General features: G+C 37.9%; 2 protein-coding genes across 4 annotated transcripts; both read left to right on the plus strand.

Annotated features, from left to right (window-relative positions):
- Window positions 1–11,467: 11,467 nt before the first annotated feature.
- LOC122045349 lies at window positions 11,468–16,846 on the plus strand. 3 transcript variants are annotated; one of them, XM_042605538.1, is made up of 3 exons: window positions 11,468–11,630; window positions 12,212–12,269; window positions 14,291–16,846. In XM_042605538.1, exon 3 carries the CDS (start codon window positions 14,512–14,514, stop codon window positions 16,417–16,419), a length of 1,908 nt encoding a protein of 635 aa, XP_042461472.1. In that variant the 5' UTR covers window positions 11,468–11,630; window positions 12,212–12,269; window positions 14,291–14,511; the 3' UTR covers window positions 16,420–16,846. The 3 variants fall into 3 exon arrangements, with proteins under 3 accessions (XP_042461472.1, XP_042461471.1, XP_042461473.1); XM_042605537.1 differs by having other exon boundaries at window positions 14,307–16,846; XM_042605539.1 differs by lacking the exon at window positions 12,212–12,269 and having other exon boundaries at window positions 14,307–16,846.
- An 810-nt stretch (window positions 16,847–17,656) lies between these two features.
- Window positions 17,657–22,121, plus strand: LOC122045350 (post-GPI attachment to proteins factor 3-like). Its single transcript, XM_042605540.1, has 5 exons — window positions 17,657–18,020; window positions 20,081–20,342; window positions 20,436–20,635; window positions 20,722–20,909; window positions 21,593–22,121. The coding sequence occupies exons 1-5, from the start codon at window positions 17,926–17,928 to the stop codon at window positions 21,877–21,879; spliced, it is 1,032 nt and encodes a 343-aa protein (XP_042461474.1). The 5' UTR covers window positions 17,657–17,925; the 3' UTR covers window positions 21,880–22,121.
- Window positions 22,122–24,097: the final 1,976 nt, after the last annotated feature.

Consider the following 24,097-nt stretch of genomic DNA (forward strand, 5'->3'; position numbering starts at 1 on the left):
AAAAAACCGGGAGGGGTTTCCCGGCGACGGCCCTCCGACGCTCAAGTCAGGCAACGAGAAATGAGAGAGGCAGCGTAACTGTGGCTACAGTGAGGATTGCGCATACCTTCGTCGACGTCTGGGGGTCCTTATATAGGACCCCGGGGAGGCGCGGGCACGCTTTTCGATGTGTGCATGCTTCCCCAAACATACCTTAACGAGCCCATGTCAGAAAAGTACCTCTGACGCCATTCCGCAATCGTCCGAGCATATCCCGGATGTGACGGTGGAAGCTTCCACCGTATGATCCTGTGTACGGCTCGACCGCTAACCCTGCTGCCTGTCGGCGGCAGACATCTCGAGGATGATGTTATCCTCTGTCTCCTTTATCCTCTTGCGCCTCCTGTCTGTTCCAAGGCCGAGCTATTAGGACGCTCGGCAGGCATATCACTCCTGTCCCGGTTGTAGGTATCGGTCCGACTGGGAGGACTCCCGGTCGTATGCTCGGATGAGATTACTCCTGCCTGTCTTCGTTGCCTTGTGCCCCGGCCGAACGGATAGCCCGCTCAGCCCTGAAACCTTTTTACCTTGAGCCTCGAAAACCTGACCCCTAGTCGGGTTGTCTTTTATTCGGCTCAGGGGATTCCCGGCCGGTCGGCCAACTCATTCCGGTCGGTCGGGTGACCGGCCGACCCTCTCAGTCCGATCGGTCGGGTCTCAGGGTTGAATCTCTTGACCTTTGACCCCCACGTGTCGTTAACCTTCCGGCAACGAGGGTCCCCCGTCCTTACCACCGGATCAATTGGGATAAAAGATAACCTTTTGGGGAATAAACGACCTCAATACCCAGAAAATAGCGTCGTATATCCAAGTCTTTCATGGCAAAACAACAAGTCAACTCAGACATCAAGGAGGCGATTCCATCATAATCATCACCAGTAATAATCATGTCATAAACATATAATGATAACGACCTATACTCATACATCTGACAAACAATGTTGAATCATGATTACTAGGATGAAAACTAAGTGAAGTATAATCACTATAGAAAACTTCTCAAACCAAGCATGAGGTGCATGTTTGATACTATAAAGTGCTTTACAAAGCCTGCAAACTTCACTAGGTTGATGTGAAATAATAAGAGGAGTGTCATATAAACTTCTTCATGAAGATCACTATTTAGAAATACATTTTTGAGATCTATTTGAGATATTCTCCATCGACAAATAGAAGCAACAATAATCAGAGTATGAACAGTCATCATTTTTTAAATGGGAGCAAATATTTCCTTATAATCCATGTCATATTCTTGAGAATAACCTTTAGCAACAAGATGAGCTTTATATCGTTCGATAGATCCATCAGATTTAGTTTTGATCTTATATGCCCAACGAGAACCAATAGTGTGTTTTCCTAGTGGCAACGGTACCAAATCCCATGTATGAGTCTGATGTAAAGCAGTTAGTTCCTCACTCAAAGCACTCTGCCAAAGTGGGTTACAAATAACTTTTTTATAAGATATAGGCTCAGAAAGAAAATGAATAGATGCAACAAATGAAGAAAAAGAATGAGAATAACAAGAGTAAGTAAAATTTGGTAGTTTAGTATACTTACAAACACGAGTGGATTGACGATGGTGGAGAGAATGATCATCCGAAACCTCAGGAGATGATTGGGTAGTGGCAGAAGGAGGAGCATGTGGAGTGAATATCTCAGGAACCAAAGTACCAGATTCAGTTGAGCTATCAGTAGGAGTTGTGAGTGAAGCTTACTCAGTGTTGGTATTGAATGGATCAATGCAAAGTAGATATAACTTTGTCATATTATACGAACTAGCCGAAATAGAAAAGAATGGAATATGCTCAAGAAATCCAACAGGACGAGAGACATATAATTTTTGACTAACTGGATTAAAGCAATGATATTCTTTTTGACTAACACCATAACTCAGAAAGACACAGAGCAGACTGAGAGGCTAACTTATTATGCTCTACACGTGGACGAAGGACGAAGCAAGTACAACCAAAAACAGGTAAAGAGGAAAAGATATGAGCATGCCTATACAATTTTTCAAAATGTGACAAGCCTGAATTGTATGAGGTTGGAATTATATTAATCATGTGAGCAGCAGTAAGGATTGCTTCCCCCCCCCCCCCAACCCAAAAGGTATTAGGAACACTGGTAGATAATTAAAATGAATTGGTTGTTTTAACAAGATGCTTATGTTTCAGTTCAGTCACACTATTTTATTCAGATGTATCTGTACACTAGGTTTGATGAATAGTATCATCAGAAACAAGTAAATCTGAAAAATGATTCGAAGTGTATTTGTAGGACCGTTGCGACCGGCTAGAAGGCGGGGTTGGATAGCCTTGTAAATACAAAAACAAGAATCAACCCTTCTCGAACTCTTAAGATAGCACTTACATAAATAGATAAACAGAAAATAACTCAGAAAAGTAAAAAGGCACAACGAGATTTACTTGGTTATAACCAGAGAGGTTGTTAATCCAAGGAAAGCGTAGCATTAGTATCTCCTTCAGGCGGAGAAGCCCTTTATAGCAATGAAGCGCACAATAGAAGCTAAACTACAGAAAAAACTCACAAGTGTAGAAAGAATGCTTGAGTTCTTAATTGATGAAAAGCTTCTGGACCAAGGTTATATTTATAGTCTTGGTCGGGGCGCCCTGAGGGTTCCGGGCGCCCTCGGGGGGATAAACTTTATCCCTCAATGTTCAGATTGAGTCAAAACTCGATCCTGTGAAAAAGTCAACTCCGGGCGTCCGGAAGGGTTCCGGGCGCCCCGGAGGGGTCCGGGCACCCCGGACAGCTCTGGGCGCCTCGGAGTGTTCCGGGCGCCCTGGTTCGAAAAGTCAACCCAATTGACTTCTTCCAGCCCGATTCTTCTGCTCCGGCTCCGTTCGCCTCAGACCGAGTCTTTCGCTCGCTTAGGTGATTTCTACCATTCGGAATAGGGCACACCCGAACCCAACTTCCGGTCTTCTCGAGCAGGCTTCCGCTCCGGCTTCTCATCCTTTGGAATAGTCGCATGCTTCCTTCTCGTCCGCCAGCGTACTCATCCGCAGTCTTCATCCCTCGGTCGCACCCCATGCCGACCTTCTCGCTAGCTGCGTCTCTTGCTCCTCGAGCAGTTTTCCGCTCTGGCTTCTCGTCCCTCGGAACCATCGCACGCTTCCTTCTCGTCCGTCGGCGTACTCTTCTGCAGCGTCTCGTCCCTCGGACGCACCGCATGCCGTCCTTCTCGCTAGCTGCGTATTCCGCTCGACTACCTATGTTCCTAAGTTCCTGCACACTTAGACACCAGGTTAAAAACACACATGACCTAACTTAACTTGTTGATCACACTAAAACAACCTTGGGGTTCCAACAATCTCCCCATTTTTGATGTGAGCAACCCAAGTTAAGATAGGATAAAATAGACATGAAAATAAACTAACTAAATTTTGCAATTAAGTGTAAAAAATAGAAAAATAATTTTGTCTACCTCCCCCTAGACTTATACTTTTTCTTCTCCCCCTTTGATCACATAAAAAATTGGGGTTCTGAAAAATCTAAGGGTTAAAAAAAAATTCTAAATAAATTCTAAGTTAGAGAATTTGTAAAAAAAAATTCTAACTTAAATTTTGAATTTTCCAAAAAAATTTACGCACGAAATTGTTTTTCTAAGTATAGAGATATTTTTTTTAAAAAAAATTCTAACTTAAAAAAAAAATTAAGTAAGAAAATTTTCTAAAAGAAATTCTAAGTAAAAAATTTGAAAAAAAAATGTTTAAAAGACTTTTTAAAGCATTATTAAATTTCCACCTTAATGCTTTTATCAGAAAGTTAATTAAATATTTTTATTTCAATATTTTGGCTTCTAGGTCGTGGTGAGGCATTAGACCTTCTTGGTTATTGGAGCAACAACCACTTTCTTAGACAAAGCCTTATAAAGAATTTCAATGCTTAATTTTCTCGCTGAAAAGCTCTAAGTCTAATCAATAGTTTAATTTAAATAGGACTTAGGAACCCAATATAGGTTCCAACCTACTTGATTGATTAAAAATTTCTTAGGGACATATTTTCTAGAAATATTCCTAATTTATCTCTGGTGATATCTATAATACCAATTCAAAATTTTAAATTTTCTAAAATTAGATGAGCATGCATGATTTTTCAAATTATCTACTTGAATTTTCAGATCTTTATTTTCTGATTTCAATTTCTCATTTTCTAATTTTGATTTATCTAATTCTTCTAAGGGACATGACTTAGCTAGAATTACTTTTAAATTTTTATTTTTATTTTCTAATTTGCAGCAATCTTTTGTTAAAAGTTTAACGAACTTAGGGGGTGTTTGGTTGATGGGTTTGGGAATGAGGGAATGAAATGATAGTAAAAGATAGTGTTTGGATTGTGGGTTTGGGAATGACATTTTGGGAATGATTACTAGATTTATGGGAATCAACCAAACTCATATAACTTGATGGGTTTCATTTCCATTCCTATTCCCATTCCACCCTACTATCAAACTCATACCCATAGTCATTCCCATCATTTAACCAAACACTCCCTTAAACATTTTGTTGGGAGGAAGAGATCGTACCTGACTTACCTTGTCGATCTCGTTGTCCGTTTCCCCCCCTGAATTGCTGCTTTCTTCCGACGTGGCTCCCCCTTCATCGATGCTCTTGATGCTCATTTCGGAAGAGCTTGACTCGCAGTCGTCATCTTGATGAATTTCCATTAGAGCAAGTCCAGAGAATGCCTCGACTTCCGACTCCAACGACGTATCGTCCCACGTTGCCTTTAGAGCCTTTCGCTTTTGGATAGACTTCTTACCCTTCTCCTTGTCCTTGTTCTTCAGCTTGGGGGCAGTTGTCCTTGACGTGCCCTTCTTCGTCGCAGTGGTAGCAACGGATCGCCCTTTTCTTTTTCCCTTGTGGATGGTTAGTAGATCTAGATTTACAAAGTTTCTTGAATCTTCTTACCATCATTATCATTTCTTCATCGTTGAGAGAAGATTCCGACTCAGGTTCGTCTCTCGAAGCTGTGAGGGCGACATTGTTCTTGGGCTCCTTCATTCCTGCACATCTTGACTCATGCACTTCAAATGTTGAAAAGAATTCTTCTAATGAAATTTTTTCTAAATCTTTCAAAATGTAAAATACATCTACTAGTGATGCCCATTTTAAATTTCTAGGAAAAGAATTCAGTGCGTACCTGAGCGAATCTTGATTACTTACCTTTTCTTCGAGATTTGAAAGTCCGGTAATGATTTCTTTTATTCTCGAGTGCAGATGTGCAACTGTCTCGTCTTCCCCAAGTCACAGGCTGGTGAGCTGATTGCGAGGCAGATCTCGTCTAGCGAGCTTGGCTTTAGAAGTTCCTTCGTGCAGCTCGAGGAACTTCTCCCAAAGTTCCTTTATGGAGTTGTAGTTGCCGATTCGATTGACTTCTTGTGGCGGAAGAACGCTTAATAGATGGTATTCTGTTTTGTCGTTCGCCACGTATTCAGCCTGCTCCTTTTTTGTCCATTGATATTTTTCCTTGCCCTCTGGAGTTACAAAGCCAAGTTCCATTGTTAAAATTAATTCAAAATATGTTGTGAAAAATATTTGCATCAGTTTTTTCCAGGTAGCGAAATCCCCTTCGTATTTCGGCGGGTGGATGCTTGGTCTGGCCATTATCTTTGTTTCGATTGACGGTTAGTCCTCCTGAAGCGCCTCGGCTCTGATACCACTTGTAGGATCGTTGCGGCCGACTAGAAGGGGGGGGGGGTTGGATAGCCTTGTAAATACAAAAACAAAAACTAACCCTTCTCGAACTCTTATGCTAACACTTGCATAAATAGATAAACAGAAAATAACTCAGAAAAGTAAAAAGGCACACCGAGATTTACTTGGTTACAACCGGGGAGGTTGTTAATCCAAGGAAAACATAGCACTAGTATCTCCTTCAGGCAGAGAAGCCTTTTACAGCAATGAAGCGCACAACAGAAGCTAAACTACAGAAAAAGCTTACAAGTGTAGAAAGAATACTTGAGTTCTTAATTGATGAAAAGCTTCTGGATCAAGACTATATTTATAGCCTTGGTTGTGGCGCCCTGAGGGTTCCGGGAGCCCTGGGGGGGTAAACTTTATCCTCCAATGTTGAGATCGAGTCAAAACTCAATCTTGTGAAAAAGTCAACTCCGGGCGCCCGGAAGGGTCCCGGGCGCCCCGGAGGGGTCCGGGCGCCCCGGAGGGGTCCGGGCGCCCCGGAGGGGTCCGGGCGCCCCGGCTGGAAAAGTCAGCCCCGTTGACTTTTTTCAGCCAGGGTCTTCTGCTCCGGCTCCGTTCGCCTCAAACCGAGTCTTCCGCTCGCTTGGGTGATTTCTGCCATCCGGAATAGGGCTCACCCGAACCCAACTTCCGGTCGAGCAAGTTTTCGCTCCGGCTTCTCGTCCCTCGGAATCGTCGCATACTTCCTTCTCGTCCGCCAGCGTACTCATCCGCAGTCTTCGTCCCTCGGTCGCACCCCGTATCGACCTTCTCGCTAGCTGCGTCTCTTGCTCCTCGAGCAGTCTTCCGCTCCGGGTTCTCGTCCCTCGGAACCACCGCACGCTTCCTTCTCGTCCGCTGGCGTACTCTTCTGCAGCGCCTCGTCCCTCGGACGCACCGCATGCCATCCTTCTCGCTAGCTGCGTATTCCGCTCGACTACCTGTGTTCCTAAGTTCCTGCACACTTAGACACAAGGTTAAAAACACACAGGACCTAACTTAACTTGTTGATCACACCTAAACAACCTTGGGGTTCCAACAGTATTCACCCTCAAATCACAATGACAACACTTTATGATTCTAGAATGTTGACTTTTCACAAGAGTTCTATAGTTGTTGAAAATTGTAAGACAACCAGACCTATGTTTCATAAGATAGACCCGAGAGTAACGAGTGCAATCGCCAATAAACGAAACATAATACCTTGATCCCCTTTTGTAGGAATAAGAGAGGGTCTCCACACATCAGAATGGATAAGATTAAATGGAGTAGAAGAAAAGGAAAGACTTTTAGAAAATGGTAAGGCAAAAAATTTGGCCAGTTTACAACCACTACAATAAAAAATATTAAAACTTTTTAAAGATCTTAATACTCCTGTAGAAGCTAAAAACTGCAAATGAGACGCTGAAACATGACCTAAATGAGAGTGTCATAAATAAAAATCAAAAGATAAACGACCCAGATGAAAAGATGATAAATCCACACTTGAAGTTACAAACTTCTGGTACTTTGAGTTGATCTAAAACATAAAGTCCTCCTTGCCTATAGCCTGCCCCAATTAACCTCTGAGATTGCGGATCCTGAATATAACAATTGGATGAAAAAAAAAACTAGGTATCTAGACTCACATAATTGAATAATGGAAATAAGATTTAAAGTAAAATTCAGAATATAATAAATATTAGTAAGAGTAAACAAGATATAACAATTGAACCAACACCTACTAATGACATAAGAGTATCATCAGCAGTCATAATAAATATAGATGAACTGAGAGAAAAAGAAATAAAAGGTGATAAATTAGATGACATATGATGGAAGACACCAGTGTCCAAAATCCATAAGGATGAAGATATACCTAAAATATTAGACAATGATAAACCTATATGAGAAGAAACTGACATGACAGAGGGTTGTGAAGCAAGGAACTGTTGAAACTACTCTAACATATACAGATCAGAATTTCATGAAGCATTTGTACGACTAGACATGATGACAGAACGAATAATGCTCAGATACCAAACTGTAAGGATACACATCTTATGATCTACAAAAACTGGTGTCAGGATGACCAGTAGTCACACGAAGAAGTTGAGGTAGAAAAAGATGTCGGTGTAGAAATCGGCAACACAGGGCGTTGATATCAAAATCAGCAGAAAAGGATGTCGGTGTTAAAATCAGCAACACAGGGCATCAACACGAAATCGGTAAAAAAGAGCATCGATGCCAAAATTAGTAGAAAAAAACGTCGGTGCTGAAATCGGCAGCACAGGGCATCGACATCGAAATCGACAACACAGGGCATCGGCGTCGAAATCGACAGAAAAGGATGTTGGCGTCGAAATCGACAACATCAATAGGAGACGACGACAACAATAGAAAGCAATAACCGGGGATGGCAGAAAAAAAAAATTAGGTCAGAGAAGAAAAATCGCTTTGATATTATGTAGAAATAAAAAAAAAAAAAAAAGAAAATGCTAATCATATTATTGAATCCTTATATAGTTAAATTAAAAAACCTTAAATACTAAATAAAAAAGGGAAAAAAATTAAATTATCTTAAAAATTATAAATAAATAAATATATATAATCTAACATTTAAAAATTATAAAATAAATAAATATATATAATCTAACATATCTAATTTTATGATGTAACTATTATGATTTTATAATTATTATAATATCAACTTATCTTATTCAATAATATTCATATCATATGGTGGTTATAAAATTATAACTACTATGACGAAGTATTTACAGTTTCATAATTAATATATCTTGTTTATATAATTAATCAATTGATTTAAAAATTTAATATGTGTGACAAATAATAATAATGTCCAACAATATATATACTTGAAAATAAATATGTTATTCTACAGGGGGTGATGGAATGGGATGAAAGGGTTCTTTTTAAATTTTGCCCTCGTCGTCTATAGTAGCATGCATGAAATTAGTCCGAATCAGGTGGATAAGATGATTGAAACTTTTTATTAACTAATTGATTAAATTTGACTAATGCTTGTAGGGTTCTTAACCCAAAGGATCCATTCAGATTAAATTAAGCTGTCTGTTTTGACTGGAGAAACATGAATTAACACATCCTTAATCACAAAAGCACTTGGCTTAGCAAATTGAACGGTGCAACCAGCTACAGGACACTTCATGCCTTGTGACTATTTTTTTTCCACAATTTTGAACCGCAACCAGCTACCGAATGAACCGGTCGAACTCAGCTGAGTAACTAGGTACCATGACTTTCACTTTCTGTTCGATCGGTCCGACTGTTAGGATAAGAAAATGGGTGTTGTGGACATCTGAATCACTATGCACCACTTCAAAAAAAAATATAGAAGGTTCTTCGTCATTGGATTGCTCTTGCTTTCTTCATCCACTCGACGTCTTCAAAACAAAAAAAAAAAAAAAAAAAAAAAAAAAAACCTGCCGGATGTGCATTAGTGAGCATGTTCGTAGCAATTGCCGAGTGCGCACTATAAATTATATCTTTAATTCTTTTTAATTTTAAAACAACATTTGTTTAGTCAAATTTTTCCTTATATTTAATCTTGAGAAAAAATAATGAGAAGGGCTCGTCATTTGATAAATCCTTGTCTTTTTGTTAAAAATAGATTTTAAGATTTAAATTGCAACAATACTAGTTATTATCTTCATGAGAATATTATCATTTTATATTAATTTTACTTATTGAAAGGGGTAATATGATTAAAATAATATTTTAATTAATAAAATAAACTAAACGAATTTTATGACATCCATTTTATTTCAAATAAATATTATCTTATTATAATCAAAGAAATTAACGATAGCTATTACAATGTGTAAAAATTGATTGTTAGTTTTTATGATTATAATAATTATCTACTATTTAAAGTTAGGAGTGTAATCGAGCCGAGTCGAGTTGAGCTGAGCCGAACTCTTGAATATTTGAATTTGACTCGTTTATAATCGAACTGAGATCGAGTTTTATTTAACGAATATACTTATGACTCATGAGCTTATTCGAACTTTTATCGAACCTAAATGAGCTTAATAAATATAAATTATAAATTTAAATATTTATTAAAAACTAAATTATATATTTAGAGAAAATTATAATATTTTTATTAAAATTTATAATTTTATTTTAATAAATAAATTTAATGCATTTGTCTATATTTTTTATAAGTAGAATGTAAAGTTTATAAAATTAATATCAAAATTATTATTTTTTATTTAAAAATTTATTCATAAATTTACTAACGAACATATTCATAAACTAACAAGTTGAATATTGTGAAGCTTGATTTTAATTTATTTATCTTAACGAATCTTATTAAACGAGCTCAAACGAATTTTTATCGAATTAAGTTTCGAATAGTTTATGAGTAGATTAATTCATTTACATCCTTATTTAAAGTCGGACCGAAAAGGATTTTAGATAATTTACATTAAATTTGATTTTAATTTGCAAAAAGGACGCCCATATGGGGATCTGTCCTTTTGTTTTTTTATCCTCCATGCATTTTTTAAGTAAATTAAGTAGACTTGTGTAAACTAATGGGTCATTGTGACATGTTTACCGAAAAGGATTTTAGATAATTTACATTAAATTTGATTTTAATTTGCAAAAAGGACGCCCATATGGGGATCTGTCCTTTTGTTTTTTTATCCTCCATGCATTTTTTAAGTAAATTAAGTAGACTTGTGTAAACTAATGGGTCATTGTGACATGCTTCAAACATATTTGTACACATGTAGCTGAGTCATATGGGACCCAACATATCGTCACTGTTGAATAAGATTTGTTTTTATTTTATTTTATTTATTTATTAATCTTATTTCAGTGTTCAATTGCATTATACTCGCCGAGGTAACTTCTAATAACTTTCATTAAGATGAATTTCCCTGTTCTAGAGGTAGAAGAGTGCGGTATATGATCCTTTAAACATACCCTCTTTTAACTTAACTGGTCAAACTTGTAAAACTCTCAAAATAAATAATAATTTCATTTCTTTAGATTCATATAATAATATTAATTAAAAATTGATCCATTTGTTTTCTTCTTTAAACCCCTACCTAAATTATTCAAATTTTTTAAAAATAATCTTTTTATTGTATATTTTAATCCTTCGATTTTGTTTTTTAAGGATTGTTATAAGTTTATTTTTTTTCACAATTAGACGGGATGATCTTTTGATAATAAATAAAATTATATACCCCTTTTTATAATTCAATAAAATATAAGTACCTTTTTGACTTTTGCCCCCATGATATTTTGTCGAATCACGGCGGAATCGAAAGGCAGTGGCCAGTGGATGCGAGTTATGGTTGGAATCCTTAAACTGGTATCTTTTCCTTTTCTTGTTTAAAATGAATCCTATGATTATAATAAATATATAATATTGCCCTTTTCTTTTCTTTGTTTATTTAAGCCAGCAAATTTGAGAACTACGAGGTTCGAATTCGAAAAATATATACGATTCACCGGGGCTCAGAGAGCAGAGGGGGTACGTGTACGCTTCTCGCCCTCGTCACCACGGACGCCAGCCCGTTAAACACGTGACGAAATCGTGTTTCTTACATTTTTACCCTTCCATTTCTATAAAATGCTCTCGAAACAATAACAAAATAGAATAGTTGGTATGCAGTAACATGAATAATTCAGGGGGGTGCGTGTAAAATAGACCGTTCCTTTTATGCATTTGCCGGAATTGGATTCGCGTCGCCCTCTGTCTGTGAGGCTTCTTGTTTCCGCTGCCGTTCGCGAGAGCAATAGCGAGAAGAGCAAACGGGAGTGGGAGGATAAAATAAACAAGAAAGAAGAGGAAAGGAACCCTCGGAATCTGCGATTCCTTGTTCTTTGGTATCCCCGAATCGATGGAAGGTTAGGTTTTTTTTTTTTAATCTTACTTTCAATGTTTGGATCGCGGATTTGCTTTGATTTTTATGATATAGTTGTAAATCTTTTGATTCTTTTGCCTCTTCCTGCTTAGTTCTTTGGCTTATGATATTTGAATGTGACTTCTAGCTCCATGCTTCTATTAGATTGGTTCTGCGCTTTGTTTGGGGAGTCTGTTAGTCGGAAAGTTTTTCAATTTGGAGAAGCAAAATGTTTCCATTAATTTTTTTTTACGAGTTCTCCTGGGTTTTGTTTTCTAGTTGGTTTTAATTGATCAAACTCCATCTCTTGGTATTCCGATCTGGGTTTCGCGGATGTCTCTTACTATTTTGGTTCTTCTTCATCTGTTATTCGGGTTTTGATTTGGTTTTATCTGCCAAAAAAAACAGAAATTACTTCATTTTATGGTTGAACTTGTTTTTAGTCTGGAACCGGGATCAGCAAATTATCTGTCTATGTAATGAGTTATATAGATATATTATTGGTCGTCTTCTACTTGTTTTGATGATGAACGAATCTAAAGTATTGATTTTCCCGTCCCACTGTTTTGTTTGTATTTGCACCAGATTTAATGCGCTGAAGTCTGGAACAATTAATTGCTTGTCAAGTCATCAAGTTTTCGAGGTTTGCTTATTTTCCTTAAGCTGGTTACGAGTTAATGTATTTATAGTTGCAGGACACTTGTTTCTTTTTTATTTTTGGTAAAGAAGAAAATCCTTGTGTTAGTTCGTAAACTAATTTAAATATGCATTGAAGGATCATAGGAACATTAGAAGTAGAAATTCAGTGACTTAAAATTAGTTTTATTAGAAAAAATACTTTTCATGTCGTATTATTTTTGTGATTTACCGGAGATTCTAGCACTCCATTTTTTAGAGATACCTTTAGTATGCTTTTTTTTCTCTAGGAATTCAACAGTGATGAGCATCATTTGTGTCATGCAATGTACAATTGGATACTCGTTACAAATTATCAGTTCCATTTAAAGCTAAAATTGGTAGTTTTAGAAGGTTGAACACTGTCAGGATTTTTAAACCTGAACTTTCTGTTCCCTTCTAATTTAGGACTTCCGCAAATAATTCTCTCAGTAATAGCATGTTGGATAATCTCATACAAGACATCCTATTTATTTGAAATTAGATAAGGACATGTGTGATGCTCCAGTTTTATAGGTTTCTAGAAATATGTCCTCAATTTTATTATACCTTCCAGCATTTTCTTAATGCATTGGAGAAGAAACTACTACAACATTTAGTAGTTTGAAATCTATGTTAGATTGACTATGTTTTTTATGAGTTAATCCAATTTTATACTATATTGTTACTCCAACAAGCCATAAAGTGTGACTATGGTTTGACTTCTAAATATTACCTGATACCACACAATCTAGCAGGAACTAACAATTCCAGCTAGTTGCTCACTGCCAAAAAGACCAGTTATGTCAGTAGGATTACTGAAAGCTAGGAGTTTTTTTTTTGCTCTTCTATTCTCCATTCTCTCTTTTTGCCTTCCCTTTCTTGTCTCTTCGTATTTCTATCTTCATTTCCCTTCTTTACACTTCTTCATTCTACTCATCTTGTGGAGTTGAGATCCTCTGTCCCAAAAATGTTATGTCCCCGTGTCCCCTCACCGATCGGAGGGGCTAGATCATATCTCAAGGATGTAGTGCACATCACGAGGATATCATGCTAGATTGGTTGATGCTAGTAAAAATTTTATCTGATCACTGACATTATCTGGAACATACTCAAACATTGGGTCCCAACCATTTCAAGTTTCTTTTCATTGAATTGTAATGCCTATGGTCTTAGCTGTCATTATCACTCATACATAATCATATAGGTGCAGAAATTCATTGAGACATGCCCCAACTTAATATCACATCCATCCCATAGATAATTGACTTATGAATGACTTTCTAACGTAACTAATTATTTTTTTAGCTCAATAATAACAGATTTTATAGACTGCAACAAACATGTTGGTGCCCTCAGTTTGTGTTTGAGTTGTTTCCTGTATATGACATTTTAAAGCTCTTGCGTCTTTTCAACTTGACATTGTAAATAAAAGGTTTTCTGATGCTTTATTTGTTCAGTAGTTAGGCTTCACTCACTTGAGACTTGGATGGTCTCTTAGTATTATTGCTCAGTCATGTAAAATTAGATCATTTTATGTTTGGCTTAAAGATGAAAATTAGTAATCTTGTAGCAATATGATTGGCTTTGTGATTTTACTCTGCATACTGTGTAAATTCAATCTATAAAGATATTACACTTACATATAACTCACTATTTAAAAAAGAAGATGAAGTTTAACTTTGTTTACATATTATTCTAATGTGATGTGAGACAGGTTAAGCTTCTAGTGCATTGCTCTTTCCAACAAATAATGAATGCTTCTGATGTGGTGAAATTTCAAGTGGATAATTTAATGACTGTCTCTGATGTTCTTTTAAAGGGTAGTTTTCATGTTTTTTTTTTTCATTGTCTTTTATTTTGGAAGTTGTTAAAAATTTCTGGTGATTGTTATATTTATATTTGAGTCATATTTTTCTACAGAAATTTTTCACTTGAATTTATTCTATCTTGTTAGCAAGTTATGTTTCAAACAGTAGTTACTGCTTACTTGATCCTTACTGGTTTCAGTTTCCGTATGTTATAGCCTGGCAGCAATTCTTAGCCACAAATAAGCACATAAGCAGGCTGTAAAAAGTTTTAGCAAATGGATCGCAATGATACATCGGGTTTTGTTAGTGGAGGTTGCACTGGCCTTTCTTGAGTCTGAGCATATCACACATCCTTGGAAGTTAGGCAACTGGTTCACTTGTATGCAAATTTTGCTATAATTCTATTTTGCCAACATCTTTATGGATAACAGGCATGGTCATTTCGGGCTCAGTTTAAACTTCTCGTCTAGAAATGATTTCAAGGATTTGGCTCAATATCATACTGACACCTCATTATGGATTGGCTCTTCTCACTCTAGTTTGGATGCTCTGAAATTGAAAGGGACAAAGAGGAAGTTCTGTGATGTATATGACAGTGGTATTGAAGCTTCTTCACTGACACTTGGCTTAGGTCGGCCAGTAAGTTCTTCAGACAGCAGCAAGAAGAGCTCTGCAACAGCTTGTACCATGTCTTCAGCCAGGGAAACAGATGAAGGTTCATCCATGGATCTTGGACTAAATTTTGATCTCAACCTAGGTAATGAAAATATAGTTAGCTCAAAAAAACCTTCTCCTGATGTTCCAAAGGCTAAAGTTGATCTCCAGTTGAGTTTATCGATAGGTGGATCCAACTCTATTGTTACTAGTGTGACTCCAGTTTCAACTGATAACTATATTTTAGAAGGATCAACTTCATCTCTCCAGTGTGGTAACAGACTATTGCCATATTTAGGTAGCAACAGCAAACATGATATTATATTCCCTGACAAAGCATTCTCTAATGCATCTACTCAAGCTGGACCGTCAGATGCCTCTTTATCAGTAATCATCCAACCACAGAAAAGTTCAGATGCCACTTCTAAGTTAACTCAAACTCAACAACGCTATAGTAACACTAAAAATTGTCAGTTTCTAGGATGTTCTAAAGGAGCTAGAGGCGCTTCTGGTCTGTGCATAGCCCATGGTGGTGGCCGGAGGTGCCAAAAAGCTGGTTGTCAGAAGGGAGCTGAAGGAAGGACCATCTTCTGCAAAGCTCATGGTGGTGGTAAGCGATGCCAACACCTTGGCTGCACCAAGAGTGCTGAAGGTCGCACGGACTATTGCATTGCCCATGGTGGTGGCCGTCGTTGCAGCCATGAAGGCTGCCCTAAAGCAGCTAGGGGTAAATCTGGCCGATGCATAAGGCATGGTGGTGGCAAGAGATGTCAAAAGGAGTATTGCACCAAGAGTGCAGAAGGTCATTCTGGATTATGCATCGCCCATGGAGGTGGCCGGCGCTGCCAATATCCTGAATGTACAAAGGGTGCCCAAGGTGGTACCCATTTCTGCAAGGCACATGGTGGAGGAAAAAGGTGCTCATACTTGGGTTGCACAAAAGGGGCTGAAGGAAGCACACTATTTTGTAAAGCACATGGTGGAGGGAAACGCTGTGCTTTTCAAGGCGGTTGCACAAAGAGTGTGCATGGTGGCACTCAGTTCTGTGTTGCTCATGGTGGTGGAAAAAGATGCGCTGTATCAGAGTGCACTAAAAGTGCAAGAGGTAGGACAGATTTCTGTGTTCGTCATGGCGGTGGAAAGAGATGCAAAGTTGAGGGTTGTGGAAAGAGCGCTCAGGGCAGCACTGAATTCTGTAAAGCGCATGGGGGTGGTAAGCGGTGTTCATGGGGCCAACCTGAGTCAGGTCTTGGTATTAGTGGCCCTCCCTGCGAGCGTTTGGCTAGAGGAAAGAGTGGCCTTTGCACTGCACACACTGCTCTGGTGGATGATCAATGTGTTCATGGGGAAGGTCAACTTCTGGCATTTAGTTCGGAGAATCAAGGAATCACAAAACCTGAGAAGATGAAAGAGATTGTTGATCTAGATAGATATGTTGAAAAGGAAAATGGAAAGAACCTTATCCTCTCCTGGGGCCCAAACAATGCTAAGGAGCATGTGCATAGTGTAACATCTCTTAGTTCCAGGGTGGTTTCTCTTCCAGAAGGCAGGGTGCATGGTGGCAGTCTTATGGCTATGCTTGCTAGCAATTCAAGTAACGGTAGCACTTCTACAACTCCAGTTGATTCCAGCAACTCCACACTGGGCATACCATACCTTGTGGCTAGTAAGTAGCTTTAAGAGCTAAAGTTTGGGTCTTTGATGTTCTATTATCTGTGTGAATGACCTCTCCAGTACATTGTGGTATTTGGATTAGTGACCTAGTTATTGCAAAGCCTGGTTCCTCATCAACACTGGCAGAAAAGTTCCTGTAGCTTTAACTAGCCTTCTCATAAACTGTGTAAATTTATCTGGAATGTGAACTTTAGGGCAGGCAAATGGATGATTATAATTCCGTCAACATCGACCAGCTCTATAGGTAATCTCCCATCAGTCCGTGTTCAAGTGTAAATGTCATTGTTTTCGTGATGCTTATTTATTTCGGTTGTGATGTAAATATATTTAATTTTCTAGATGTAAAACCTGACATGGTCTGGCTATCACATGTAATCTGGTATAAACATGGTGTTTATGGTTGCAAAACTTTGTGCTCTCTTATTCATGGTTTATCTGTTCTACTTTTCATCTTTCTTCTATTTGACTCTGGTGTTTGGGCTTGTTAACAGCAAAACTATTTGATCCACTTCAATTGTGCCTTGTAAAATATGAACTTTTATTATCATAATGTAGAATTGTTGTAGTGTACAATGTGTACCAACTAAAGAGAGGATGAGTATAGTCGTGATCTAAGATGATTTAATTATTAGTATTCGTGTATGTGTTTGTGTGAGTTAGTTGATTGTTTCGAGTATTGTTCACAACGGAAATAGAATAAAATTAAAAACAATTCTAATACTATCAATATTATGTGCTTTAGGAACTTTGTTATTGCTTAATAACATATAACTCGTTAGATGAGTTCCTGTCAATCAATCCACTATAATTGCTCTTTTACAATAGATAATAGAGCAAACTTCTTTATAATCTCAATTATTTGTGATGATTGATACTCAATTCTCAAATACAAATGAAATGTTAAGCTTAAAGAGTAGAGATTACTAAGTAGTTATTATTATTTAATGTACCTATCAACCCTAGAGATGAGTGGTCGTATTCTTGATTTGTTCATCGAATAAATCCGGAAATACGAATGAGGTAAATTAAAAAGCAATCGTAATAAAAGGTCCATCAATTAAATATTTTTTAGATCAATTATACATTAAAAAAATTTATTAAAACTTACAAGCGGTACTTGGATGATTTAAAAAAAATTGAGCGGCATTCTAAACATATGTCGTCTTCCAAATCCTGTTAAACGGGTAAACGAGTTCAGTAAGCCCAAATATTTTTCAAAATCCGACCCGTTGACTGGGAATAGACCAATGGAGTGAGGAGGAATCGCGTTGAGCTTTTCCATTCTTCGCAGTGAGCTCCCTCAAGTCGTCGCCTCTCTCTCTATTTTTTCCGATCTCCTTCCCTCGATTCGTCGCCGGAGACGTCTTTCTCGTCTCAAGATCCGTTGGTTTAACAGGCCAGCCAAGCCCGATCGTTCATTCAAGACGGTTCTTATCCGTGATCTTGATCTGAATCCCTCCATCGGATTCGGAGCCGCTCGCGCTTGCCCTACCCTTCTCCAGCGACATGGGTACCTATCCTTGGATTTCTCTGCTTTTTGCGTTCGGGTTCTTGTTTAACCAGCTAGATGCCAGCGCCGGCGACGCGGATCCGCTCTATCGGTACGAGATGCTCTTAGATTTGTCTCAAGCTCTGATTCATTGAATGATCCAGTTATTCTTCCATAAAATGGACCTGAGTTTTCTCTAAGCCATTTCTTTTTATTATGAGGCAATAAATTAGGGGAGAAGGAGTGAACAAAAGGAGATATTAGCATCGTTCAGTTAGGGTTTCACTACCCATAAAATGACAACTTCGAAACAAATATAGCCGCTGAAATGATTTTTCACTTTAATAGCACGAAGATGCACAGAGTTTGTCAAAGTCTGCAAGAACTGATCACTTTGGCTCATTCCTAATCTAGCGACCTATGGCTCTAACACTGCTCATATTCAGATGTGTGGTATTTTGTACATCTAAGATTATAGCACTTCATTAGTTATTTTCTCATTAGGAATATCAACAAGTTACTTATGAATTAGTTCATTATATACAAGGTTTAACAAGATTATTGAACATTCTGAACCACTGTTCTTCCTGTGCACATGCTTGATGCAGTATACATCAAATTCAAAGACAGATAAACAAGTAAACAAGATAACACAGGTAAAAATAGGATGAGAGCAATGCATAATTAATGAACCTAACAGAATCATTGTTTACATTATTTAGAGATCTTTTTTGACTCTAATCTAATCTTTAGGTTTCACCACTGGTTGGTTGTTTTAGAAATTTGCCCAACCTATAAGAGTTTCATGTATTCGTGAATGAAAGGATTCTCACTTTCTCTTATTTGTAGATACTCACAGGATTTTCTCAATTTTTAACTCTCATAGTTAAAAATTTTGAAGCTTGTTTTATCAAGTCATCTTCCTTGTGAGTTGTGAGTAGTGATCGAGTTCTTGATTTACACATCCATGGATAGAATCTACCTTTTTCCTTCGCCTTCATCCTGTTTAAGACACATTATGATGTTTCTCTTGTTTTGAACTGCACAACTGGTTTGTCATATCAATCATTTTATACTTCAATACTTTCAAAAAAAAAAAATTCATCTCTTGAGATGAATAATTTGGACGTTGCATTAAAGGTTGCCCTATTTGCATTATTTCATGGATGAATGCATTGAGTTTGCAACCAGAAGCTCTATAGGGGAAACTTTGCGCTAGGGTTTGGTATGGTTGACCATCATCAGAGTTTTCAGATTCATTAACACAATGCATAATATTCTACCAAAGAAACTAATTTTTTTTAATATCAATATAAGAAAATTATTCTTAGGTTACTCTAAGCAGCTGCATTAATTCATGTTCTTATGTCTGGTTATTGGGAATTTCCTTGCAGATGTGACACACGAGGTAACACACCATGCCTCTCTGAAGTTAGAACCAAATAAATACTTTGTGGAATGTTTTAATAATGGTAAATAATAAACAATTAAAATAGCATGTTATTAGCTTGTCCCATTATCATATTTGTTTGAAGCTGTTGTTTAATTCACTTCAAAAGTTCAATATCTTGATTCTTGTTCAGCTAGTTAGTCACAGGACCTTGCAATAGAGGTGAGCATTAATTTTATCCTTTTAATTTTTTTGTAATGCATGTGCATTAGTGTGAACTTCATACTAACAAAATATGCAAAATCACAACTATCCAATTTAGGTACCACTAATTTTTACCCTGCACGGTAAAGTTGTTACTATGTGACCAAAAGGTCACGGGTTCGAATCTTCGAAACCTCTTGTAAAATGCAGGGTAAAACTGCGCACAATGGATTCTTCCCTGGGACCCTGCATGGCGGGAGCTTTGTGCATTGGGCTGCCCTTTTTTTTTTTAATATTTTTAAAAGTTGAATTATATATATATATTTCATATTTAATTATTTTTAAATATTATAAATTAGTGGACAAAAAGATTTGGATCATCTCAACTGAATCGGAAACGTTGTTATTCTCGTCAAATATGTCTAAAACATCTGCAATCTTTAAGTACTGATTATTGAGAGTTCCTCAATATTTAGTTCCAGATTCTTTCCTTAGTTTTTCCCTTTTTAAACTTTTATATGCCTGCCTTTAAATTGTTGAGGTTATGTTTTGTGTTTCATGTCATCCCTTTGTATCAGAAACTGTGTGGAGCAATGTGAAAGAACAGGAATAATTGGTGACCAAACAATCCAGCACTGCCAGTATTCCGGGAATGATATGCCTTCCAACAGTTCATGGTATATGCAAGAGCCACTTTATTTGCAGTGGAAGCAACTGAACTGCAGGAGTGACTGTCGATACTACTGTATGGTGCAGAGAGAAAATGAGCGGGAAAAACACGGCCTAAACCCTCACAAATACCATGGAAAATGGCCTTTTAAACGTGTTTCTGTTTTCCAGGTTTGTTAATTCATCATGGTTTACAGACTAAATTTCAGAATGGTACACTCAGTAAACACTACTGCTTTGTTGGTAACTTCCCCTTGCATGCAGGAGCCAGTTTCTGCTATCTTTTCAGCGCTCAACTTATTGACGCATTTCATTGGTTGGCTGACATTTTTCATCCTTGTGAATTACAAGTTGCCTCTAAGGCCTCAGAGTCGGAGGACCTATTATGAATACACTGGCTTATGGCATATATATGGCTTCTTATCGATGAACGCATGGTTCTGGAGTGCAATATTTCATACCCAGTATGTGATCTAACCTCACATATTTATAGTTGTTGATTACTCTGATGAATACCCACCTGATGATGTTGGCAATAAACTCATTGCAGAGATATTGACTTGACAGAAAAATTGGATTATTCGTCTGCAGTTGCAGTACTCGGATATTCACTCATTTTGTGTTTACTGAGGGTGTTCAATGTAAAGGATGAAGCTTCAAGAGTTATGTTTGCTGCCCCAATTTTAGCTTTTGTGACAACTCATATCTTGTACCTCAACTTCTATGAAATGGATTACGGTAATGTCTCCATGGTTTAAATTTAGCTTATGCCTTTCTGTCATTTTAACAGCAAACAGCTTTCCTTTTTCCCCTCATTTTTGTTATGTGAATCTATGACTATTTAACATGTCCTCAGATACATTCTCCTTTCAACTTAAAAAATAAAACTAGGGCATTCTTAGCTTCGCAGGAGATACTATAATAGTTTTTTCGACAGAAAAATGCATAGACAATAGTCAAAATCCAAATATTGGTGGCTCTGTTGCTAAGCATGCATTCCCTAAATGTTGAGTTCTTTGATTTTACTCTAAATAATCTCGGATCCACTTTGAGATTAGTTTTAGTATCACGTCTTTAGAAATTTGAACTGATTTCTCTAGATGCATAAGTTTGACTGTCAGATAGCAAATATCACCAACATGAGTGTTGCAATCATCAAATGTATGTATTTTTGTTTCAGTGTGCTTCATCTAAGCTTGTGTCACAGTAATCATCTCCAAATATTCAGAAAACTAGTGCATCAAAAGTAGTTTTATCCTTTAAAGTAGTCAATTCCAGACTTCATGCACGGGTCCATTTGCAAGTGTATCCCCATTTGCCTGATATCTCTTATATTGAGGTTGAAATATAAAATATGCAAACACATGCAGAACATATACATGTTATTCTCCCGATTGTCTGATCTCTTTCTATTCCATCAGGGTGGAACATGAAAGTGTGTCTTGTGATGGGCATTTCTCAGCTTCTGATATGGGCAGTCTGGGGCGGTGTAACTCGTCATCCCTCGCGCTTCAGGCTGTGGACGGCTGTATTCGGATGTGCTCTCGCAGTGCTTTTGGAGGTATATGATTTCCATCCATTTCATGGGTATGTCGATGCCCATGCGTTGTGGCATGCCACAACTATTCCTCTCACATATCTTTGGTGGAGCTTTGTCAAGAATGACGCTAAGTTCAGGACATCAACTCTCGTGAAGAAGGCTAAGTGATTTGCTCCAGTTGCCACCTTCGTTGAAGGTCTATGGAATCATGCAGGTAGGAGAAACTCATAATCTAGTGATTTGATGGATTTTAAAGTTTTATCACAGCTTCCTTTTCGTGTCAATGGCTGAATCTATTTCTTCCAGAGATTGTCCTGAATGAGCTTGACGCTATGGATTTATTTAGTTTTGTAGAGACGAAGTACATTTCTTCTTCAGCTGAAATTACGTATGTACAAGACTCTTTGTCCGATGCTTGCCTAACTAAAACAGGTTCAAATTACTGACTAGGAAACCAGTAGCAAAAAGTCAGCCAATAAATGTACGATTAAAAATAAAAATCCAACACAATGAAAATCCTCACGATACAAATTTAAATAATTTAAGACACATTTTTTTTCTTTCAAAAACCGCAACAAATTATGTAAATTTCTCCTCCCTCCGCTCTCCCTCACTCGCCATTGATTTTGAGGGCGCTTCCGCCGATTCGAATCCCTTACCTGACACCGACGCCGAGCCCTCCGCTGTCGAGCTTATGAATGTTCCCAGTCCGGAGGATGCCGACGTTGCTAACGGCTGCCGAGGGATCTCTTCCCACAGACCTCTATCCTGACCAACCTGACTATATACCCGACGCCGAGCATGCCGTAGTGGATCGGGTGAATTCTCTCGATCTCGAGGACGGCGGAGAAACCGCTGGCGCTGAAACGTAGGGAAGCAATGGATCTACGCCCACTGATTTTCACCAGCAGGCTGATCCGGACAGCTCTAATCCTAATTCTGTTGCTGAACTTGCCAAGGTCGAAAATATGAGTGCCCCTTCGGGCGCTGAACGACCTTCCGGTAACCGAACCGTGCCCTCGGATTTCTACATGGATGATACTGAGATCGAGGTCGCAGATGAGGGCTCTCCGGTAGCTGGGGATATGGCGGGGACTCCGTCTCTTGTTGGTCGTGATGCCTGGCGTGATGGTCCAGAGCAAGACTTAGATGTGCCGCCTAGTCCCAGAAGTAGTGGTTATGCTGGTGAGAGGGGGGAGCAGCGGAGGAGTGTCTAGCGGGATTGAGGAAACCGATCATCCAGGGGCTTTGCTAGATGATTGGAGTCGTAAGCGTCATCTTGATGAGGTATCTCTGTCTTGGTCTTGGGAACGTTTGACGGTCAATAGTTTTTTTTTAAGCTGAAGGTTGTTGGATGATTGAAAGCAAGTTATATGATTTTCCCTTTTTGGAATATAAAATTCAAAAGTTTTGCTGGCAAGCTATATATGGAAGTTTTTCTTCGTCTATCTGCTAATGATTGTTTGCATACTTTAGAATGTCAATTTTTTCCCCCTAGAATTGGTTGTTGGTTTTAGTTTACATGCACTTGAAATGTAGGACAGTGGATCATCTCATGGAGAAAGCGAAAGAAACACTACTTTTTACTGAGCCACTCTGGGAAGCCAATATTTTCTAGGTAGACTTAAATTTCTTTCATCTATTATTCAAAAATATATCTTCTATCTGCATGCCTTTGCACGGCAGTTTCTTTCAATTTAATAAAATCCCAACTCTTTCATATCATCTTGTTGCATTCAGGTATGGAAGTGAGTATAAATTAGCAGGATTTTCAGCAACCTTGCGGGCTATTTCAATTAAATAAAATCCCAACTGTTTCATATCATCTTGTTGCACTTTCAGGTATGGAGATGTGCATAAATTAGCAGGATTTTCAGCAACCTTGCTGGCTATTATCTCTAATGTAGAAAACAGGTGTGGCATTTTACTGTCAGCTTTAATGCTACCAATAATTTGAAATATAATTTCAATCAATTGATTTTTTTTTTTGACATGTTATGGTAGTGGGGATCATATCAAGTATGTAAGGACAGGGAATCATCAGGTTAGTTACATGTGTTTTCTTGCCTCTGTCCAACTAATGGTTGCTGAGATATCTTACATATAATTTTTATTGTCCATCATATTGTCTGTAACCTAACTTGTGTTTGCGAAATTTGTGAAAGTATGGATCACGCTCAAGATACGTGTCCCCTAGGGTCAATACAAACACAGATAAACCAATTTGAATAATACGATGCGATAGTCAGTTACAACCAAAAGAAAAATAATCCGTACTCCAACACATATAACCCTGGATGGAGGAACCACCCAAATTTTTCGTACCGGAATAATCAGGACCAAGGACCAGCAAAACAAAGCTATCAACCTGTGCAACAGAGTTACT

Source organism: Zingiber officinale, chromosome 2B (assembly GCF_018446385.1).
Source record: "Zingiber officinale cultivar Zhangliang chromosome 2B, Zo_v1.1, whole genome shotgun sequence".
In the NCBI taxonomy this organism is placed as follows: Eukaryota; Viridiplantae; Streptophyta; class Magnoliopsida; order Zingiberales; family Zingiberaceae; genus Zingiber; species Zingiber officinale.